At 32.0% G+C, this 22,456-nt stretch overlaps 1 protein-coding gene across 1 annotated transcript in view; it reads left to right on the plus strand.

Moving 5' to 3' along the window:
* Positions 1-3,306, plus strand: part of LOC133321201 (bumetanide-sensitive sodium-(potassium)-chloride cotransporter) — a 56,749-nt gene extending 53,443 nt beyond the window's left edge. Inside the window, exons 15-18 of the mRNA XM_061530289.1 lie at positions 510-607; positions 690-919; positions 1,879-2,096; positions 3,062-3,306. Coding sequence (XP_061386273.1) covers positions 510-607; positions 690-919; positions 1,879-2,096; positions 3,062-3,306 — 791 coding nt within the window. The remainder of the gene's footprint in view (positions 1-509; positions 608-689; positions 920-1,878; positions 2,097-3,061) is intronic.
* The last annotated feature ends 19,150 nt before the right edge of the window (positions 3,307-22,456 follow it).

Consider the following 22,456-nt stretch of genomic DNA (forward strand, 5'->3'; position numbering starts at 1 on the left):
TTTTTTTTTACCAAGAAATGAGATAACAGTTTTTTTAAAGAATTTATAAGCTTTCGTCTCTTACCAGTCATTGCTGCTACCAGTTGAATGCCTCTGGACGATAATAAATTATTATCACAAAATTTATCGCTTAATCGAGATAATAGACAGACAATGAGGTTAAGTGTATATTTGACCCTTAAGTACGTGAGGTCCTTGATTGCATTTGTATTAGTGTTATTATTATGATTATTGGAAAAGTTAGTTTCCATTGATGCATGACTCTTGCTGTGGTCCTTTGGGACGAAGCATAATATTAAAATTGTCTCTTTGTAATTTGGGCCGCATAAAAAGGACAACAACTCAAAACATTCTGCACATATTAATGATGCACGACCTTTGTATAATTTTGTTTGTGTATTTTTTTCTTTAGTCTGTCATTAACAACATCGATACTAATTAATTTGTTTACTAAAAAATACAAAACTTTATTCTTTGTCTTTTGTTCGTTAAACAAAAAAATACAATAGCCTCCAGCACCAGTGATTTATCGTTTGTTGCCGGCACCCAAAGTAAAGAAGTATCTGGCTTACCGGATCCTGCTGATCCCAAAACGGCTCCTCTTTTGGTAAGTTCGTTTGTCTGATGTGAATAGTGTGTGTGCGTGTGTGTCACCACAACGATTTTTGTTGTTGTTTTTTTATTTACAGACAAATTCTTTGCGTAAATCGAAAACAAAACACGATGATCCCGCTGCTCTCTACAAGGGTCCCGGTGGCGTTGAATTGCCCAAAGAAGTTTTGAATGAATTGTCACAATTCACCAGAAAACGCAGTCACGCTGTGATTGATGTTTGGTGGTTATACGACGATGGTGGTCTTACCCTTCTGTTGCCCTATATTATAAGTACGCGTCGTACATGGCAGTCATGTAAATTAAGGTAAGAATATACATTTTTGCTACATTTAACTATTCTGGGATTTTAAATTATATTCAGCTTGGTTGAAAAATAAATTTCCATAAAAGATTTAGAATTTATTTTTCTTATGGAAATTCAGCCACATTCAGCCAAGTTCAATAGTAAATTTCATACGGAAGTCTATATTCAAACATGGTGGAAATAAAAATGCATCCATGCTACTAATTTTCGTAAAAATATCCATTCATCTACGCTGTATAGGAATTTTTCAATGGTCTTCAGTCAAACTGAATAGTCAATTTCCAATGGAAGTCTCTATTCAGTATTCTATTATTTGTCCATGCTGAGTAGAATATTGTCGACTGAGAAATCAATTGTAGATTCCTTTTGAAAATCTGTTTTAATCTGGCTGAATGTCTCTATTTAGCCTGACTGAATAGTGTGAAAATGCTTTATTAATTTGACTAAATATTAATCTTCCAAGGAAAATCTTATTCAGCCTATCTGAATAGTAATTTATATGCAGACAATTTGGAGATATAAATTTATCCATTCTAAATTTCATATATAAATATCCATCAATGTAGGCTGTATAAGAATTTTCCATTGGCCTTCAGTCGAACTGAATAGGAAATTCCCTTTAAAAGGCTCTATTCAGCTTGGCGGAATAATTAAAGTCATACGGTATTCAGTTGTTGCTTTAATTCCTCTTGAAAATCTTTTTTTTTTTTTTTAGTCAGGCTGAATATATCTACTTCCTATGAATTGTTATTTTCTATGTGAATTCATATTCAGCCATGATGAATGGTAAATTTTCCATGGAAATCTCAAACTAAATATTATATTTGAAACTTTAAATTGCCTTGTAATTCCAAGTACAATTATTTTCCAAACATTCCTATTCTCGACATTGATATCTATCCAAAAAGATTTTTCCATTTTAAAATTGTTATTTTTCTTTTTTCTCTCTCTCTTTTCAGAGTTTATGCCTTAGCTAACAAAAAAGCAGAATTGGAATTTGAACAACGTTCCATGGCCAGTCTATTGTCTAAATTCCGTATTGATTATTCGGATTTGCAATTGATTCCTGACATTACCAAAAAACCACAAGAATCATCGACACAGTTCTTTAACGATTTAATTAAGGACTTTGTTGTTGCTGAAAAGGATACAAATGTACAACTGCAAGAGGACGAGGGTGAGTGCCACAATAAAACTTGAAAACCAATGTTTTGGTTTAGCTCAAACAATCATTGAAGTTTAAAATAAAGCCATTTAGGGCTACTTAGTGTGATGGGATTCATTGGAAAAACAACGGAATTTTTAATGAATGGATGAAAAGAATTTTACTTAGGAATTTAATTGTAGATTTTAGATAGAAAAGAAGAAACCACAGTTTATGCTAAATATACAATTAAATAGGGAAGCTATTCAACTGATTTGAAATTTCATGGGGGAAAAAATACTCATTCATAGTAAAGCCACAGATTGTCACATATTAATAGTTCTGCAAAAAAATTTCAAACTTCTTCAAAATAGGATTTTAAAATATATTTGCAAAATTTGATATTATGCAAAAATATTTAGATAGTAGGTACTTGAAAATGTTTTTCTTTTTAAATTAGTAGAGTTGGCGGGTTATTTGGGATACCATTTCTATTTTGTTTTTGCTAAATAGTTAGGATGAATCTCAGTTTTTTTTATAAAAACATCTATTTATTAATAGGGAAAGTATGGCATTGTCCACCAAGAGGCTATAGTTTCGGATCTCGCCACTGATCCTCATCAATTCCCTTAGTATCTTCTAAATATCTACTCTTATGGCTCAGGGAATCATTTAATAATATCCTATATCTTAAACCGTCCTTCAAAAAATAGAATTTCTAAAATACCTATATAATAGTTTTATTATTTATTTCGCAATAAATTTATATGTTATAATAAAATCGTACTCCAGGGGAATATCTCATAAACTTTGTCAATTATCTTCCACGGCTGGATTGATCTTCAAATTTATTCCATCGAATTAAAATCATTTTATTTGCTACTTGCCGTTAGTTAGCCATAAATTTTGGCCTTTCTTTTTATTGTTGCTGTAGCTGCTGCTCTCACTGACATATTAATTCATTTATTGTTATTGTTGTATTTTTATCGTCATTGTAGTTGCCATTACCGAGGATGACATGATGGCCGTACAGGATAAGACAAATCGCTATTTACGTTTACGTGAATATTTACGAGAGCAATCGACAAAATCCGATTTGGTTGTAATGACATTGCCCATGCCAAGGAAAAATATTGTGACAGCTCCCCTGTATATGGCCTGGTTGGAAAGTTTAAGTCGTGATATGCCACCGTTCCTGTTTGTGCGTGGCAATCAGACCAGTGTTTTGACCTTCTATTCATAAACCGACGAGAAGGAAACAAAAATCCAATAAAGCGCAAAACTACAATAACAACAACAGAAAGGAAATCAGGAAAAAGGAAAGAAAACAATGGAATGAAATTGTTGTGAATAACCATTCTATATAAAAGATATATACATAGAGACATATGTATAAGCTTAAAGAGACATGTTTATTTTTCTATATATAAATATTTTTAATTTTTTTTTTGTTTGCTTTTAATATTTTATTTTGATTTGTAGTTTTAAGTTAATTAATTTTGCTTAAAATTAAATAACAATAAAGGGTCCAACATAAATATATGTTAACGTGTAAATTAAACAACTCGGGCTAAGTTGATACAATGAAATAGAAGTTGACCCGCTAGCCCCAATATGAAACACACATGCCACTACACCTAGACTTATTACTTAACACCCATAGCCAAAAGACACTATATGTCCATAAAATTGCAAAAAGAAAAAAAAAATAAATAAAATAAATAATAGTAATAACTATATGCAAATTAGTTCACACCCATACACATGCAAAGCGACAAATAATTAAATCCAACTATTATTTAAACAATTTGTAATTAATTTTAAATGAATCACAATCTCAAGATTTTTGTTTATTTGTCTTTGAAATGTTAATTTTTATTTGATGTCATTCACAACTAGAAAAACTAGAAAAACCACATAGAAATGACAAAACTTGTTTTCAGGATCAATATGAAAAATATATATTTTGCTATAATTTTAAAAACGTTAATGAAAAATACTGTAAACTTCCCCTATACTTTCCGTTCTTTGTTTCTGCCGTTTTATTTTTTTCCCATATTTTTGTTTTCTGTAGTTAACTCACTTAATTGAAATGCAATATGTGCTATCTTTTTAGTTTGTAATAATAAATTCACCTTCAAATAATTTGTTAACATTTTAAAACGTATACCCACACACACACACACACACCGACCGACAGTTTTGCAAGTAACTACAACAGCACGACCACTGTTTAATGTATTTTTAATGACAATATTATTGTTTACTAACTTAACTATTAAATGTACGAATTTGTATTTATAACTACTGTATTGTCGATTAATAATTATTGTAAATTCTCTTTGTTTAGTTTATATGTTAATCAATGAATGTATGAATAATAAAAATAAAGGACATGTTAAAAAAGTAAAGAGCCAAGTAAAAGAAAAAGAAATGAGTTAAAACTTCGTTTATTTCGGGCGGGCGGGCGTAACTTTTTTATATATAGTTCGGTAACTGTACATATATTGCGAGCAGTTCATTGGTAAAATTTTGAAGGAAGATTTGACACAGAATGACAACTAAATTACAGCCAAATTACCAAACAATAACCTGTACTGTTTCGAGAGTATGGAGCAGAAAGATTGTGGAAAAAAAAACAAATTACAGTCAATTCTCTTGAAAAATATATCAATACTCCCCAACAATACCGAAATTTGGGAGGAACCGATATACAGAGGCTTTCGGGAAAAGTCAACAATTATTGAATATTTACAGTAAGAAGATTTGATATGCAAAGTATACTCAAAAAACCAAATCACGGTTGAAAACGAGCTAAAAATTCCTAAAATACCGAATGTTAGGTGATGCGTTATATGGGGCCTATATCATAACATAACGGACCGAAAAATTCAATATTCAATATTAGACACAAACGAGTAATATCAATGTGTGTTTAATATTTCTTAGTTCTATCATAAATATTACGAGATCTATATTGCATTTTGCATCTAGTTAAGAATACAATAAACAGGCATGTCACAGTAATGAATTCCGACCGAAAGTGGAAATTAATCTGTATTTAGATCGAGCAGAAAACGAAAAATGAGCTTTTTGGCATGAAACCACTTTTGATTTTGTAAGTTGAATTGTATTTTTTCAGAACATTTCAGAAAAATCGATATTTCGTTTTAGCGATATTTACTTGTGAATATGTCGATGTGTTTCAAAGGGAAATACAAATTTGATATACCCTCCATTTTAGGAAAATGAAAATTAATTCCAGCATCGGTCGTAGCACCATATAAGGACCACGTCAAAACCGAAAGTCAGGAGGAATTTTCCTTTGAAAATTAGAAATGATAGGATATTAAAATTCGTCAAACCGTGCAGGACATTTTTGGAGGATTATGAGAAAACATGGACGTATAGTAAATATTCATAAAACCATTTTTTTTCTTTTTACTTGAAAGTCGTACATTGATGAAAATTGGAACGGCTAATTATTTCACTATATGCTTTATTCAGTTTAATTTTTAATAATAAAAATTAAACTGAATATCCCTGCCTAAAAATTATTTTTCCAATAGAGATGTGCTTTAAGGTATTATTTCACTTTTTATATCTTGTCAATGTCAATAAGGCAATGCGATGTGCTAATTTGACATTTCAAATACATATACATACATACATACATACAACAGTATTTTATGTATGTATGTATTTATGTATTTTATTTTTTAATTGGATTAACGATATCAATTATATTTCTAGGGAATAAATATTTGCAATTTTCGTTATGGCAATTACAACAAATTTTAAAAATTACACAACCATACACCCATGCACACATCAACATTTCAATGCTGGTGTGTTAATTATAATTGGAATATAATTCATATAATCACCTTATATTTATATGCTAATGGCCTATGAGCCAATAACTCGTCATAAATGGCGTTTTTTTAATGTTGGTTCTTTTTTTTTGACGGGATGTCATAACCATAGGATATGTATGAAAACATTTTAATAATTGTGGGTTACATTACAAAGTGGGTGGACTATATGATAATATATGTATATCAAAAATAAAATAATTAATTGGCTGTTATATTATTTAATAAATTACAATAGAAATCACTGAGGTAGCTTTAAAAAATCGCACTTATGTGTACGAAAAGTACTAAATGGTACTAAATTTGATTCAAGTGTATATATATATATATATATATATATATGAGGGTATATACACTATCCCATCGAAATATTAATTTTAGACCCCAGGTTTTTTGGACAAAATCCGCTTCACAAAATTTGGAGAAGCTTTATAATTGTCCGTCTGTCTGACTGGTGTGCGAAATAGCTTTTGAAGGAATTAACCTATTGCATACTGTAATATTTCTTCCTCACTTAAATCAAGTTCGATAATGGGGAATATCGGTTACCTCCTTCTTGTGCATCCCAATACAAAGTAAAGTATTTTAAGCCCAACTTTGAAACTCCAATTTCATATTAAAATTCAACTAATTTTGTAATTTTATTTCAAAAGAAATTATACGATTATACCTTTCACATGACACCACTTTCATTTTAATATCGGCAATACGAAGAAAGTTATAGCAAAATTAAATGAGATATGCAATTTTTATAAACCCATCGTCCGCGCCATCTTTTGGTGTCTGTAAGACGTTACCTGTACCTAGCTCTATTAACACAAATAAAAGGATAAATATTGGTCTTTGACATAGAATCGGCAAATTGTATTTTGAAAACTTTTGTAAGGCCACAACATACAAATTTATCCTCCTACATAATAAATAAAACATTTCACATTTTTTAAATTTTGAATAGATTACGAAATAGTCAGACTTCCTACCTTTGATATGACATCAATTTTATTACAATACCTGCAGTAGTTCCAAAATTATGAGACAAAAACCAGGATATTAAATTCTACATTTATGAAATTTCCAGTTACGGCATCAATATATGGCTCTCCGTTCGCCAAATTGTATGGTCGTAAAGGAAATTGAAATCGGCATATATCTATATGAAATGGAATAAAAAATAGCCGCTTCAATGGATCGTTAATACAGCAATAAAATTGAAGAAACGCCTAATGAACTTTTTTAACAAAGAACGCATTTTAGTTATGAAATTCACTGATTTGAAAGCGTTGATCGTTTGTATGACGATTCATCGTTAAATTATGGACCAAACTGAAGATGTTTAAAAAAAAGCAAAACACTAGATGTGTGTAAACTGTTAAAAATAGTGTTGCCAAATATATAACTGCTAAAAAATCACCTTTATAGCTGTAATAAATATATAAAGTCATTGTGAAATAAAACTGCAGAATTCCCTCCAACCATAGCTGCAAAATTCATAAAAATCGGTTAAGTATTTCCGGAGTTATTCGAATTTAAATTCTACAATGCTTCGAAATATACTTTCTGTTCGATGATGGGCGCCTGTTACCAAAAAATGGAAAACACCACAAAAATCGATCTTGCAAAAATGGAAATTTTTTCTCCGTACAGCTTCAGTGTGTGTATGTGCAAGTAAATATATTTTACATTGCATATGTGCATAAATCACATACAATCACACCTATATAACAAGCAACAAAAAATTGCACCTCGAACTGCCATTTGCCCCTACAAGTATGCTATAATTTTCATACAACCGCAGACATTACGAAAACAAATTTTGCCTTTTTTAAAAGACCGATTTTTGTGTGGTTTTTCATTTTCAGGTAATAGGTGACCAGAATTGAGCAGGAGGTGTATTTCGTGCCATCGTTGAATTGAAATACAAATATCTCGGCAACTACTAAACCGATTTTTATAAAGTTTCCAGAAATGGTTAGAGGAAATTCTGAAGTTTTATTACACACTGTCATTACATATTTTTACAATTATAAAGGGTGATCTTTTAGTTATTATCTTTTTGGAAACACTGTTTATAACCAATTACATATATTTCGTGTATTGTTTCACTGCCAAACATATTCAGTTCGGGCTATAATTTAACGATGAATAGTCATACAAACAAACAGCCCTTTCAAATGTTCATAGCCTGTTTCTTCGCCGTTTTTTAACATTTCTTTGAATATTAAATAAGTAGTCTTAGTGTATTTTTATGGCAGCCATCTTTCTTTAAGGACTACCAAATCAGTTATGTTGAATTTTTTGAAATCTCTTTCCTGATATGAGGCCAAAAATGTTGTTCCGAATATCAAACCTGGTACATGTTATGGAGCCAAAAGCCCGCAGTTTGCCAATTAGTTAAATTTTCTATCTACCTGTTCTGGATGCCTTTGCAATTCCTGAAAGAAAATATACAGCTGAGCCTGACATCGTTCTTCAATTTGTTCCTCTACACTACCATTGTATTAAGTACTATTAAGTAAATAGTGTATGTAGTTGAGTTATTTCTTTATGTACCTTCTTCGTTTATTGAAATAAAACAAATAAACAGATTTAAAAAAAAGTACTAAAAATATGTGTCCATTTATGGACGTCTAAAAAAATCTGATAGTGGGGGTTCACAATATTAGTTTCTTAGTAACAATAACGCCCAATAATGGCTCCCAATGAATTTGAAAAAAATATCCTAAAAATTTGGTGCAATTTTGCGCAAATTTCGCAAAAATACCAGGCTTCCAGAATGAAGTAGCAAGTTACCAGGAAAAAAATCGGAAAATTTTGGTCTGGCAACACCCCACCCGCAAAAAAAGAGTGCCTAAAAGTATGCTACAAATTTTGTAATTTCTTTGTACGGCATTGCCAGATGCAATTTTTTACATTTTTTGGCGGGCTACTTTCTATTTTCTTCTGGGCGCCTGGTATTTTTGTGAAATTTGCACAACAAATGCATACAGGCAGGTGAATGAAACATTGTGACGTCATCACACAAATTATGTCGCATGCGTAGGGGCCATGTAATACTTACCATATTTGTTGTATCCGTAAATAAAAACAAATAGTATTTTTAATAAATTCATTATCATTTAAAAAATATATATTAATTATAAATTTTAAGAAATATTTTTCTTAACAACTTTGCCCACTTTTTTGGACTACATTCTATTGTAATCCTTCCTTGTGGAATTTTATTATTGAGATATGAAGATAATTCCAAAATATATATTGATCGTTATCGACGGGCCTGCCATATTTTCAAATAATTTGTATATCGTTTTCGATTGTCATCATACGGAAATTCGAGCATATATAATTCATGAAACCTGGAACGAAAAATAAAAGACAAATTAAAAATATATATATAAGCATTAAATAATCTATACTAATAAAAGAGTAAAGTGATTGACTGACTGATTGACAGATTGACTGATTTAACGATTCATCAAAGCCCAGACGAAACGGCTGAAGATATAATCTTGAAATTTTAGGTGAGGATCATTCTTGGTCCAAAGGTGACAGATAAGGCTGGGTTTTAGGAAATTCGTATTAGAACGGCACTAAAAGTATTTGGCGAACCGGTAGAGCTAGAACTCTTAAATTTTAAATGAGGGTCACTGATGGAGTGTAGAATAGATATAGCAAAGAGTTTCTTGGACATTCGAACTATAAGTATACGAAAAGTACTAAAACGTACTAAATTAAGTACAATTTCGTAGCTTGTGAATGGATAGAGCTAAAAACTTGAAATTTGCAATGCAAATTAAGGTTGAGAAGCAGGGTCGATATAAGGAGCTGGCTTTGGAAGCGTGTGCTTATGTATACGAAAAGTATTATATGGTACTATATTCGGTACAAATTTAATTTGGAGGTGGAATCCTGAAAATTAAAATTAACATTACGGTCGAAGAGTAGGATTGGGATATATACGTAGGTTTGGAATTTTTTTTACTTATGTGCACGAAAAGTACTAAATCGTACTATAATTGGAACAATTTGGATTTGGCTGAACCGATAGAGCTAGAATCTTGAAATTTGAAGTAAGGATTACTGTTGGGTTGTAGGATTAGGCTTTATTGGAAGTTTTGGAAGTGTATACTAATGTGTACTAAATGGCACTAAATTTGGTACAGTTTGGAATAAAAGCTAACCGATAGAGCTGGAATCCTGAATTGAGTAAAAAGATTTTCATTGGATTGCATGATTTCCATTGGAAGTTATGGTAATTTTTATTAATGTTTACTAATTGGTACTTAATTTGGATTTGGCTGAAGCTATATTTGAAATTTGGAAATTTTACACGAGTACAAAGATTAATAAATTACAACAATTGTTGTAATAAATTACAACAATACAATTGCGGTCAGAATAGGTGTGTAGGGTTGAGATATGGAGGTAGTTTTCGAAAAAAGTACTATAAGAGAACATAGGTACTAGATGGTTCCAAAAATGTTAATAATGTTTGGTATTGGGTTTTAAATACTTCCCACATTCGCTAAGGAAGTAGCGGGTATATGCTAGTGTTATAAATAAAGCTACTTAACAAACCCAAACCTTTAAAAATCTAAATATAAGAAAAAATCGACGTAAAACTCTTTCAAAATAAACCACACTATTATCAATGAGGGAAATTTGTTCATGATCGGCCTGGCTTGCGTCCTTGTGTAAAGTTCCCAGGTTTTTGGCAAAAGAAGGACAATACATGTTGCGCTATAACAACAACATTTTCAGGTGCTCTTCCGACACTATCTTGTCCCAACAACTCGATTTTAAGGAGGAGTATATAAATGGAGAAGAAATCGAGATGTTGACCACTTGTGGAGAAAGAACCACCGCGAATGGATCCATACGCCTCATTTCTGGAGCATGTTTTTTAGGGTTTATATTTCCCATGTGTCAAATGGGCGAAGATATACCTTTAAAAAATTCTTCCACAAAACAAACATATCCTTGAAATTGAATTACTTAAAAAAATCATTAGAGCAAGTGCATTAAATCTCCGTTGATATGATGTAATTCTTTTCTGTTCAAATAAATGAAAATTGCACGTAATGTCAAGTGCTTCCATTTCACATGCAGTTAAAATAATTATAGTAAGTAGCGAGAGCAGACAGCAGAACGCGTTAAAGACAAAGAACAACGTTTGTTATCCCTGCGATAGTATTCAGCAAAATTCTGTGAAAATGGAAATCATCACATCATCGCGCATTTCCTGGCCAACTGTGGGATACATTTTGTTCTTGTTTTGTTCTCTTCGCATTTACACTTATTTTCACAAGAATACATTACATAATCCATGATTTACCATGTATGTTTCATGTCTTTCTCGGTCATGATAAAGCATCATTGAAATGTTGGAATTCCAAGAACTAAATAATGTTGAGGGAATGCTCCTTGATATTTACTGGGCCACAGCAAAAGCAAATCAATGTCTTCAAACAGTGAAAGGAATTTGGAAAACAAATGGAGTTAATCGACATGTTTCGAAAGTGTAAAAAGGTGGGGCTTTTCTTTTTGATGATGTTGCTTTTTGAAATTTTTGTGCTATAAAAAAAGGCAATATGCAATGATGTATAGTTAGATGTGGCGGAACATGTGCTGCCCTTCACATTTATAGATTAAATCCTTCAAAATGACACCGTTTTTAACTACATATAGCTTAAAAGGACGGTAGCCAAATGTCCTGAATTGTCCTTGCTTAAAATGATCAAATGCCCTTCATTGTATGTTGTTGTAGTCCAAAGTGCTGCAAAACCCAGGATTGTTCATTCCATATCATGGGAATTCCTCAAACACTTTTTGCATAAAGACTTGGCTCTTAAGGCTCATAAAGTTCAGTAAATACTTTAATACTGTGTATTTGCTGATTGGGACCTTGAAATGCACTCTACCGAAATATCACGCTGACTGGCGACAATGGCCTCGAGACACCTGGGATTCGGAGTTGTTGTTGAAAAACCCCTCTATCGTCACCGTGTGACTGTTTCGTATGTTTTGTGGTTCGTCGAGAAGATCGGACCTTACCTTCTTGAAAATGGGATTGTATGAAGAATTTTGTTGAATAAATTGCGCATCTAGAGATTACTAATTATTTTCTATGGTCGTAGTTGGATGATATAGATCTGTTTAATATAAACAAGACGACGATATTTTCCATTTAAGGGAAACACCCTCCCCCTATTCACGATTTTAATTTTTCAAGGTAAATCAATACCAATGATTGTTAAGGTTTGTAACTTTGCACATATATATATTTAATTTAAAAGAGAAGAAAAATAATTTGCAAAAAAATTAGTTTTTTGTCTTGTTGTTGGTTTTTTGTAATTAAAGAAAAGTCCTTATTTTTGATGGCGGGCATGATAACTCCTCACTGCAACATCGGAATCCGAAAATTCCAACGGTGTTAGAAAGAGTACATTTCTGGCTCTAGTATGAACTAGGATTATAGACTTCGCTCAAAAATTAACAAAATGGCGGACCTTTGAAAAAATATTTTTGGAAAATCTCCGATTTTTGACCAAAAACCAAGTTAAAAAATAAGGAAGATCTTCACCGATTGGTTTTATCCTAGTTCATACGATAGCTATACACTCACAGAGAAACGTGTAAAATTCGGAATAGATTGAGTTATTAGTTTTTGAGTTATCGTGCCAGCCATTCGCAAAACCAATGTTTTGAGAAAACGCGTTTAAAGTTTGAGATGCCCTTCAGCCGTCACTTGATGCTGACTCAATAAATCGGCTATATTTTCAAGAGTTCTTAAGATTTTCACTTGCAATTGTGTAGAGACATTTTTGAATTAGTGCAGATTCGAATTAAATCAAGAAATTTCTTTAAAGCCCGAGAATGGGGGGTCTCCTTAAGCAACGAAAGCATTGTTCTTTGACATAAAAAGTTTTCGGACCGCAATTGCCACCAAGAATTTGCGATTTAAAATTGTAGCAAGTTTCACTTTAAAGGGACGTGAAGTATATGGTCTACGTCAATATCAAGACTTCTAAAGAACGAAATCGGGACGTTATGGTTATGCAAAATTTCATAAAAAGGGTGTGGTTCTGTGTGTGATGGTTATTTGGTTGATATTGTATTTCAACGGCTTAAGGCTTATGAGCGTATATATATACCATGATACAACGAAAATGTGTCGCATTGGTTTTAAATGTTTCGGTTTCGGGCCAATGATACTTGGTGTCGATTTAGAAAGGTGGGAATATTGTAAATAACATATGAAGGCAACAGATTATCAAATATATCTATACAATTTAATCTTTTTGCCGTGTGCGTTCTTTGGAAATGGTTCGCCCGTTTGAACATTTCATGTCTTATATAAAGCTAATTAAGTATCAGATACTATTTACGTTTCGCTCAAAGTATCATTTCTATTAAAATTTAGATGATATCCTAATGTTGAAACTCTTCATCTGGTACCTCCCCCACAAGAAGTCAACTTTTTGAAAGTTTTAAATCTATCTGGTTTGGTCCAAACTGTATTCCAAACCTATGTCATTGCTTTCCAAACCTATGTCATGTCTGTAAACACAAGAAGTTCGACTCCGCAAAATTAAAATTTTTACAAAAGTTAAATGTTTTTTAGAAAAGTAAAAAATAATTTTAATATGACTACACATAAACAAAATTTTACTCGGCGTTGCATCTATAGACCTCGACGGCCACTATCCAAACATGTCCAACAAAAAACATTTTGCTAGTGATGTTTCCACAACTCTTATTGGAATTCCGTTCTGAAAATTTTTGCTTTTTTAATCAATGAAAGCAAATACGATTACATGCGCCTGTAATTCTACACTTCGTACAATTCCATTTGCTCAAATTCCAAAATGCGTTGAGCACTTGTTTCAAGCAATAAAAAAAGAACCTATTTTCCATTGAAATTACTGCACGACTTGTAACAGAGTTCACTTAACATTCTACCGTTCTGTTAGTGCAGTTTTTATACACATTTGAGTAGAGTACACAAACAACATTTACACTCCTCCATGAAAATCCTTCTAGAGTTTTATTTTCCACACATTACTCTTTTTTTTTTTGCTTCATGGTACATAGCGCCAGTCGACCGAAGCCTTGACGCCAAAAACATTTTGTATTTGGGAAAGTGGTTTCGAAATCAAATGTTGCCAACATTAGATCAATAGCCTTCAGTCTTTAACAAAATTTCCTGGGACTAAAATACGCTGAGTATGGGAAAAGTCTACTAGTTGTTGGTAGTCGGTTTTTTTTTTTTTTTGAGATTTGCCTGATGCCAAAGCGATAGTCGCCAAAGGAACACTTTCAAAATAGTTCACATATGACAGAGATGGTATCAATGGACAATTTTTCCAAGTGCAGATCAAAAGCAAAAAGAAGACGGGAACATAATCACAGATAAATATTTTATGTATTGACTCTTTCAAATGGCCAAATAAATTTGTATAAGTTATTTGACTTTGTGGAACTTGTCGTCAAATTTGAATGGCAACGATACTAGAATTAACTTCGATGATAAGAAAAAAAATGTGTTATATTTAGTTTCATTTACATTTTTTTCTTAAAGTTCGTCTCTCATGATCAAGATATAGAACGGTCCTATTTATAATTCTCTCCGATTTTGCGTAAATAGCAAACTATACGATTTACTCGATTGGTTTAAATTAGATAGATATAGCTGACTTGTATAATTTCGTTCAGATTCATTGTGATACTAAGTAACTATAACAGCTTGAAAGGAGAATGTGTAAGTAATCACACACACACATTCTATACCATATCACTACTTGAAGTCACTGTGGTATTCTTAAGATAAAAATCATTCGCCAGCTTTACAAATGTAAGGTTAAATTCCATTACCATGACGACTTTGATAGTTTGGCAACTAGCTTGGGTAGCTTTTTTTTAAGGCTTACTGCTTGGTTGATGGTTGTAGGTGGATAAATAAAAATAATTTTCATTATTTGTGTTGCCGGCAATGTCTATATATAAGATTTAGACTCGAGGAAGTCTCAAAATGTGTGTTTGTTTACTTTTCTCTAAAATTCTCTTTAAGGACCAAACTAAATTATCGTTTTTCTCTAACTTTTATTATATTTGCCAACATTTTATATATAGTTGAAGACTTAGTGTAAATAAATAAAAAACAACTTTGAGTTCATTTGTGACATTGCTCCGCACACCATTATTATCATTTGTTGGTAGTGTGCTATAATAACAGAAACTTTTTTCTTTGTCTGTCCTTGGCTGTGCTGAAAAATTGGCAAGAAATGCCGGGGACAAATTGTCGTTTTATTTGTAAAGTTTTGATGGTAAGTTTTAAAACAGTTATTTAAATAAACTTGTTCTTTGCCCATAGATTATCATTAGTAATAATGTTTAATTGTTGAGGAAGGGAAGGACTACGAACAGTGAGGGGAAATAAAAATAAATATTATAAAATATTTCATGGTCATTGCGCATAAATAAAATTTAAATGTTTTGGTTTGCGTTTTCCTCTGTAGAAAGTTCGTGTTCAATTACATCATCCGTCTGATGGGATGGAATCATTGGAAATTAAAAAAAAAGTGAATTTCGGTTCGGTCGGTCTGAAGTCTTCATAGCCTTTACACAAGATGAGCTTATTCAAAATTACAGAAAACGATCGGGGTTTTATGGTTGGGAAATGCCTATAAGACTATTAAAAAAATATCCTGAACTTAAGGGATTTCCCCATACTTGATTTAAAAATTTCAATATTCTCAATGGGCTGGTAAATGAATACCAAAGCTTGTTAAGCTTTATAACTTGGCACATATATGGGAAATTACAAAATTCTTTTAAAATTCCATAAAAAAAAATAAAAAATTTTTTTTGCGAGCACATTCATGATTTTTGGTACATAGGTTAAGAAAAATATGCTGATTCGAAATATGTACGCGTTCACAAATTCGGATGCTGCGCACAAAAGTTATAGCGGTTATAAATCTTGTATTACAATATAACTTAAATTAATTCCTATTTGTTGTAAGTCGCGAATTTCTTCACAAATGGTTAAACACATTTGTTTTCTTTGCGTACTTGTCAAATCACATTGAATTACGGTTAAATTGTCGCGAAAAACAAATAGAAGCATGAAGATATCTGAAAATAAAATAAATAAATTTTTTAATTAAATCGAAATGTTTTTTTTTGAATTTTCGATTATTTTAGTATGGTTAAGGGATACGGTTTTGCCTTAATCTTTTAAATATGCGACGCTTTTTTCTTCAAATTATTTTAGATGATTGTTAAATATCGGTATATTCATCTGATAACAGTTTCGACTGTAAAAATGACTAAATATATTGCAGTTTCAATACATACAAATTACCAATATTTAAAAGCATGCAATTCGCGTATTAGTTGAAATCAGTTGATGCGCATGCGGTTTTCGTATAAACCGAATCAATGTCTTTCAATAATTATGAATTTTTCGATGTTTAATTTAGCGGTCAAAGTGTGTCGTTCGATGCACTTTACTATGCAAAAACCCTAAAAATGGCTAAAAATCACGTATCATACATACGATTTTTATGCGCATCCGATTTCAATAATCTCCTATGAAAATACACAAAAGGACTCCTATTTTAAAAGGATCGGTTAACAACCGCGGATGTGCCTCCACAATCGATTTTTGATAAAAATGCGCATATTATTCGCGTATCGATGTATTTTTGACCTATTTTCACACAGATTCGCGAATATAATAACACAAGAATGAATGTATGTGAAATCAATTCGAAGAAAAACGCGATTATTTACGCGAATTTGTCAAAATAAATTTTTGCAGTTTTTCCCACATTCAAGGTACCTATATCCGCCGATTTATTGGGCGGAATTAATACTCATCGGGTTCCACGGAATTTGAATGGACTTTCTAAATTTTAGACTTAAATAATATGTTTTTTATAAAAATTTACGCACCAAAATTTCGTCTTTGGAACCCAATTGCAAAGAAGCTACGGTGAGCACATTCATGAGATATACACCAAACGAAACAAAATCACGAGTTCTACAATCCTATAATTAGTTTATAGAAAATCCGGCTTCAAAATGTCAGCATCCTTTTTGGGTGGATGCAGTGATTATATCGAAAAATCATACATTAGAATCATATTGTCCATGGGGTATTCTGCAACTTAGTCATTGATCACATGTGCGTGCGTTGTATAGTTTAGCCACAAATCAGGAACGAACACAAAAAAACTAGTTGGCTTCAACACATTTTCACCCATTTTTTTACATTACCACCATCACAGCTTCCACCAAACTTATTATTTATTACCAATATTTTAAGATTTTGACAAGAACACTTCATTTTATAGAAATGAATTTAAATTATATGCAATATGTTCATATTTCGCGAGTTATAACCTTACAAACCTCAGCTTCAAGGAATTTAAAAGATTTTTGTAATTTCCCATATATATATATATATGGGCAATATTGCCAATTTTTTAACATAGCTGAAGTGGAGGTTCACCCCTTTATAACTCGGGAACTACTTAAGGAACAGGAATTTATAAAAATCGATTATAAGATTATTGTAGTCGCGAATCTGCATAAAAAAATGTTTTTGAAAATATCGCGGATTTATTTGCGTTTTCCCTGTACCATTTCCGCTTCAATAAATGACCTCATATGGATTTTGATCTTTTTCGAAAAGAGAACTTTAAAAACTTCAGCCGAAAGAGAGATGTAAGCAATTTATCTCAAAAATAAATTGTGCTGGCACATCCATGGTTCTCAATGGACCACATTGAAATGGTATAGATCGATGTATTTTTTTAGGGTGCACACCATATGGAGTTTTCGGAAATTATTCGCGTTTTACGATTTTTTGTCTACTTCAATGTAACGTGTGGCACATCTTAGCCGTCAAATGAAATTCCGCAAAATATATATGGATTGGAAGATAAACTTCAGTACTTCCTAGAAACCGCATGCGCATCAAATGATTTTCAGAATTACGCGATTTAGACGCAATTTATCTCAAAAATAAATTGTGCTGGCACATCCATGGTTCTTAATGGACCACATTGAAATCGGTATAGATCGATGTATTTTTTTAGGGTGCACACCGAAATCGGATGCGCGTTAATGGCATATGGAGTTTTCGGAAATTATTCGCGTTTTACGATTTTTTGTGTACTTCAATGTAACGTGTGGCACATCTTAGCCGTCAAATGAAATTTTGCAAAATATATATGGATTGGAAGATAAACTTCAGTACTTCCTGGAAACCGCATGCGCATCAAATGATTTTGAGAATTACGCGATTTACACGCAATTTAAAATGTATATTTCATAATATTATTTTATTTTAAGATTTATTCTTATTTATAGAATTCTAAGATTTATCTGAAGGGTCTTGATATAATCCGCAAGTCGTATACTTATGCACAAAAAGTGATTATTAGATCTTATTTCTGCAAGAATCACTGCGAAAGACCTATTGGTCTCGAAGATATCGGCCAAAATCTATACCATCCCAAAAATTATTATCACAAAAGAGTATTTTGATTTTTATTATCATTTTTGAAAAAATCATTATATATCACAAGCATTGTCTGTTTATAGTTACCATTGCGGGTAACCACATACTAAAAGCGATTAGGCGACGATTCCAATAAACCACGGCATTTTTTCGCGAATATTTTCTCATAATTTACGTTCATACATTCTCTAACAATTTTTCATTTAATATATGGCAATTTATCGTCCTAATCTCAAAATGAGAGTATTAGATATGGTCGTCGCGGCTTCAAAACATCCCAAATAACTTTAGAATAATAAAAAAGAGGTTTTGCAAAATATATCGCGAGGACAGGGCCCTAAAAACTATTAAAACCAAAATCCGACAAACAAATTATTAAAAAAAATATCGCGAAATCCCATTTTTCAGACTTTGAAAACTTTATGGTCCATTAATATTGATCTTGGAACCAATATATGCGATGAAAATAGCAATAAGAAGGTCAGATTCTAAGATATGAACGGTTTTGTGGCAATAGAAATACAGCAAATTTCGAAAATAAATAGATCGACCAGTTTATTCACTGATGCATTTTATTCGCAACTGATGGTGTTAAACGGATGTAAAATATTGACTGCGTATTCGTCACCAGCTACCACAGTTTTCTAAAACGCAATACTATTTGACGAAGAATGATGTTTTCTCCCAACTTCATGTAATGCTTGTAGTTTCTGTTGTTTTAGAACTGTTCATTTCTTTGAATCTGACCACCTTATTGCTCTTTTCATCGCATATATTGGTTCGTAGATCAATATTAATGAACCATAAAGTTTACAAAGTCAGAAAAATGGGGTTTCGCTATATTTTTTTTTAAATAATTTGTTTGTCGGATTTTGGTTTTAATATTTTTTAGGGTCCTGTCCTCGCGATATATTTTGCAAAACCTCCTTTTTATTATTCTAAAGTTATTTGGGATGTTTTGAAGCCGCGACGACCATATCTAATACTCTCATTTTGAGATTAGGACGAGAAATTACCATATATTAAATGAAAAAATGCTGGAGAATGTATTGAACGTAAATGTGAGAAAATATTCGCGAAAAAATGCCGTGGTTTATTGGAATCGTCGCCTAATCGCTTTTAGTATGTGGTTACCCGCAATGGTAACGATAAAAAGACAAAGCGTGTATTATACAATGATTTTTTCAAAAATGATAATAAAAAGCAAAATACTTTTTTGTGATAATCATTTTGGGTTGGTATAGATTTTTGCCGATATCTTCGAGACCAATAGGTCTTTCGCAGTGATTCTTGCAGAAATAAGATCTAAATATGTCCACAAACATATCCCATCATACATAATTCATTTTACATCTTTAGTATGCTGGCTTTAAGCGTATATATTAGAATTTTGTAAAATTTTTATTGAGGCAAAATACTTATTACACTCACTGTATATATGTAAATATGATGACATTATTTTTTCGAACCAAAAACAAATATTTCTCCTCAATATCTTGTTTTGTTGTCGCTGTGATTTACAAACCGCTACACGGACTTGTGTGATTGATATCACTTGATTCATCATGGTGTTTAGATTATGTAGATATTTTTAAATTACTTTTTAGGTGTGTGTAGCCATTAATATAATGAAAATATTGACGTATTCTGCTATATTTTTATTTATTTTTCTCATATTTCGCGAAGATGTGCAACTTTATCGCGATTATTATAATATATTCATATTCCTATTTTACGGAGGAAGATATATATCAACGTTTTTGGTCAATATAATAAACGGCGTAATTTTAAGATTTTTTTCTTATGCCCAAAATTAAAACCTCTATAACATTTGCGCGCATCAACCAAAAATTTGATTGCGAACGGTTTCGGAGTCAGAACATTTTTCTCTATATGTGTACCAAAAATCATTGATGTGCCACAAAAACAAAAAATCTGATTTTTTGAAAGTGGAATATTATAAAATTGGCAATATTGTCCATATATATATTTCACAATTTAAAAGAGAAGAAAAAATTATTTATAAATTTATATTTTTGTTATTTGTGATTAAAGAAAAGTCCTTATATTTGATGGCGCGCATGATAACTCGGAATCCGAATATGCAAACGGCATTAGAAATAGCACATATCGGGCTCTCGTATGAACTAAGAATATCGACTTCGCACAAAAATTAACAACATGAAGGACCTTTGAAAAATTAGGAAAATTGTCTATTTTTAACTACAAACTAATTTAACAAATTGGGAAGATCTTCACCGATCTATATACTCGCAAAAAATCCAAAATTTCAACGCATTGTTAACTTATTTGAGAAAACACTTAACATTTGATAGGCATAATCTTGAAAACCTTTTTGGCATTGAGATTTTTAAGATTATATCTATCACCTTCTTTAAAATAGTAATACATTTTCCATTTTCTATATTTATTTGTCTTTAAAAAGATTTGATTCATGAAAATAGGGCAGAAATGTTAATCCGATTGCCATGAGAATAACGATTACCATGTTTGCTGCACATCGGTTCAGATTCAGACATAGCACTCATATAAAACTTCAGACGATTTTATGTAAACGAAAAAATTTTAATATCATTTGTGGTAGGTATCAGCAGATGTGGTCCAAAAGTCGACATCTTCCAACTTGATTCAAATTTGGTAAAAGCATCATCAAATTTGGTGAAGCATCACCAATCCTGGCACTCCGTTAATTTGTTAATAGACTCCAAATTGTAAGGTTTTAACGTGCCAAAAGCTACATACATACAACAACACCTACGATCGCTTTACTTATCATAGCAACGAATTCGCCTGATGTTGTGGATGTTCATTGCTCATACGATCATTCACAATTCTTTTTGGCTACCCACACAGAAGCTTCGGCTTACTGTTCCACATAGAGGCTTCGTCTTGCCGTTCTTATTTAGATACAAAAACTTAGTAGGTACCACTAAAATCATTACCGATCACCCTTAAATCGTCGTTGCCGATCATGGCGTCGACTCCCGACAACTATCATTCCCATCACTATTACATCGTCGTTGCCGATCATCGTGCCGACTCCCTATAATCATAATCGTCTTAGCGCTCACCAGTATATTAAACCACCTGAAATCAATTATTTTATCAAATTTTTATACATCAGAAGTGTGCAAGGGAACCGATTTTATTTTCATTTTCCTTTGTACAGACCATCAGTTTGTATGTAGTAAAAACTATTTGCAAGCCTTTCCGGAAGTTAAATGTGAAAATTCAAAAAAAAAAAAAAAAAAAATCTCCCGATTTATGTCCATATGAATACTTCTTAAAAATGGAAATAGGAGTGCTCTTTACTTAAAATATCGCGGATATGGCAGTTTTTAATAAAGTCTTTGTATATTTATTCGTCGCAGGTAAAGCGTTTTCAAACGCAAGGTTTCAATTTGAATTGCCCGAAATTTCTGTAGCTGTCACTTATAAAGCTTTACTCTTTGACAGGTGTAAACTACACCATCACAAAATATGAAACGATATACGCAAAACTGATTAAATTTCACGACACAATGTTGAAAAACTCAGTTACAGTATGGGTATGGTGAAATTTTTAATTTGTCCTCAATGTGATGAAAAAAGTCCAAGCTTTAGGGACAAGTTACTGATGTGAAGTTTGTCTTGAAGCACACTCTGGTTTTTCGGCATAAAATCAATATATTAATTCATAAAAAGCTCAGTTAAGGCAGTAACTAAAGCCGACCCGTTACCAACAACGTTAATTCTGCCCAGACTCATTTTTTAATGAATGAGGTTGGATGTAACCAATCTGTAACCGAGAACAGATTCCGAACGGTGTTATATCTTGAAGAGGGGATCACATTTGACCACCGAGATATTAATGCATAAAAAGCTCAGTTAAGGCAGTAACTAAAGCCGACCCGTTACCAACAACGTTAATTCTGCCCATACTCATTTTTTAATGAATGAGGTTGGATGTAACCAATCTGTAACCGAGA

This window comes from Musca vetustissima, unplaced genomic scaffold, assembly GCF_032173495.1.
Source record: "Musca vetustissima isolate MV318-11 ecotype Yass unplaced genomic scaffold, APGP_CSIRO_Mvet_v1 utg36418, whole genome shotgun sequence".
In the NCBI taxonomy this organism is placed as follows: domain Eukaryota; kingdom Metazoa; phylum Arthropoda; class Insecta; order Diptera; family Muscidae; genus Musca; species Musca vetustissima.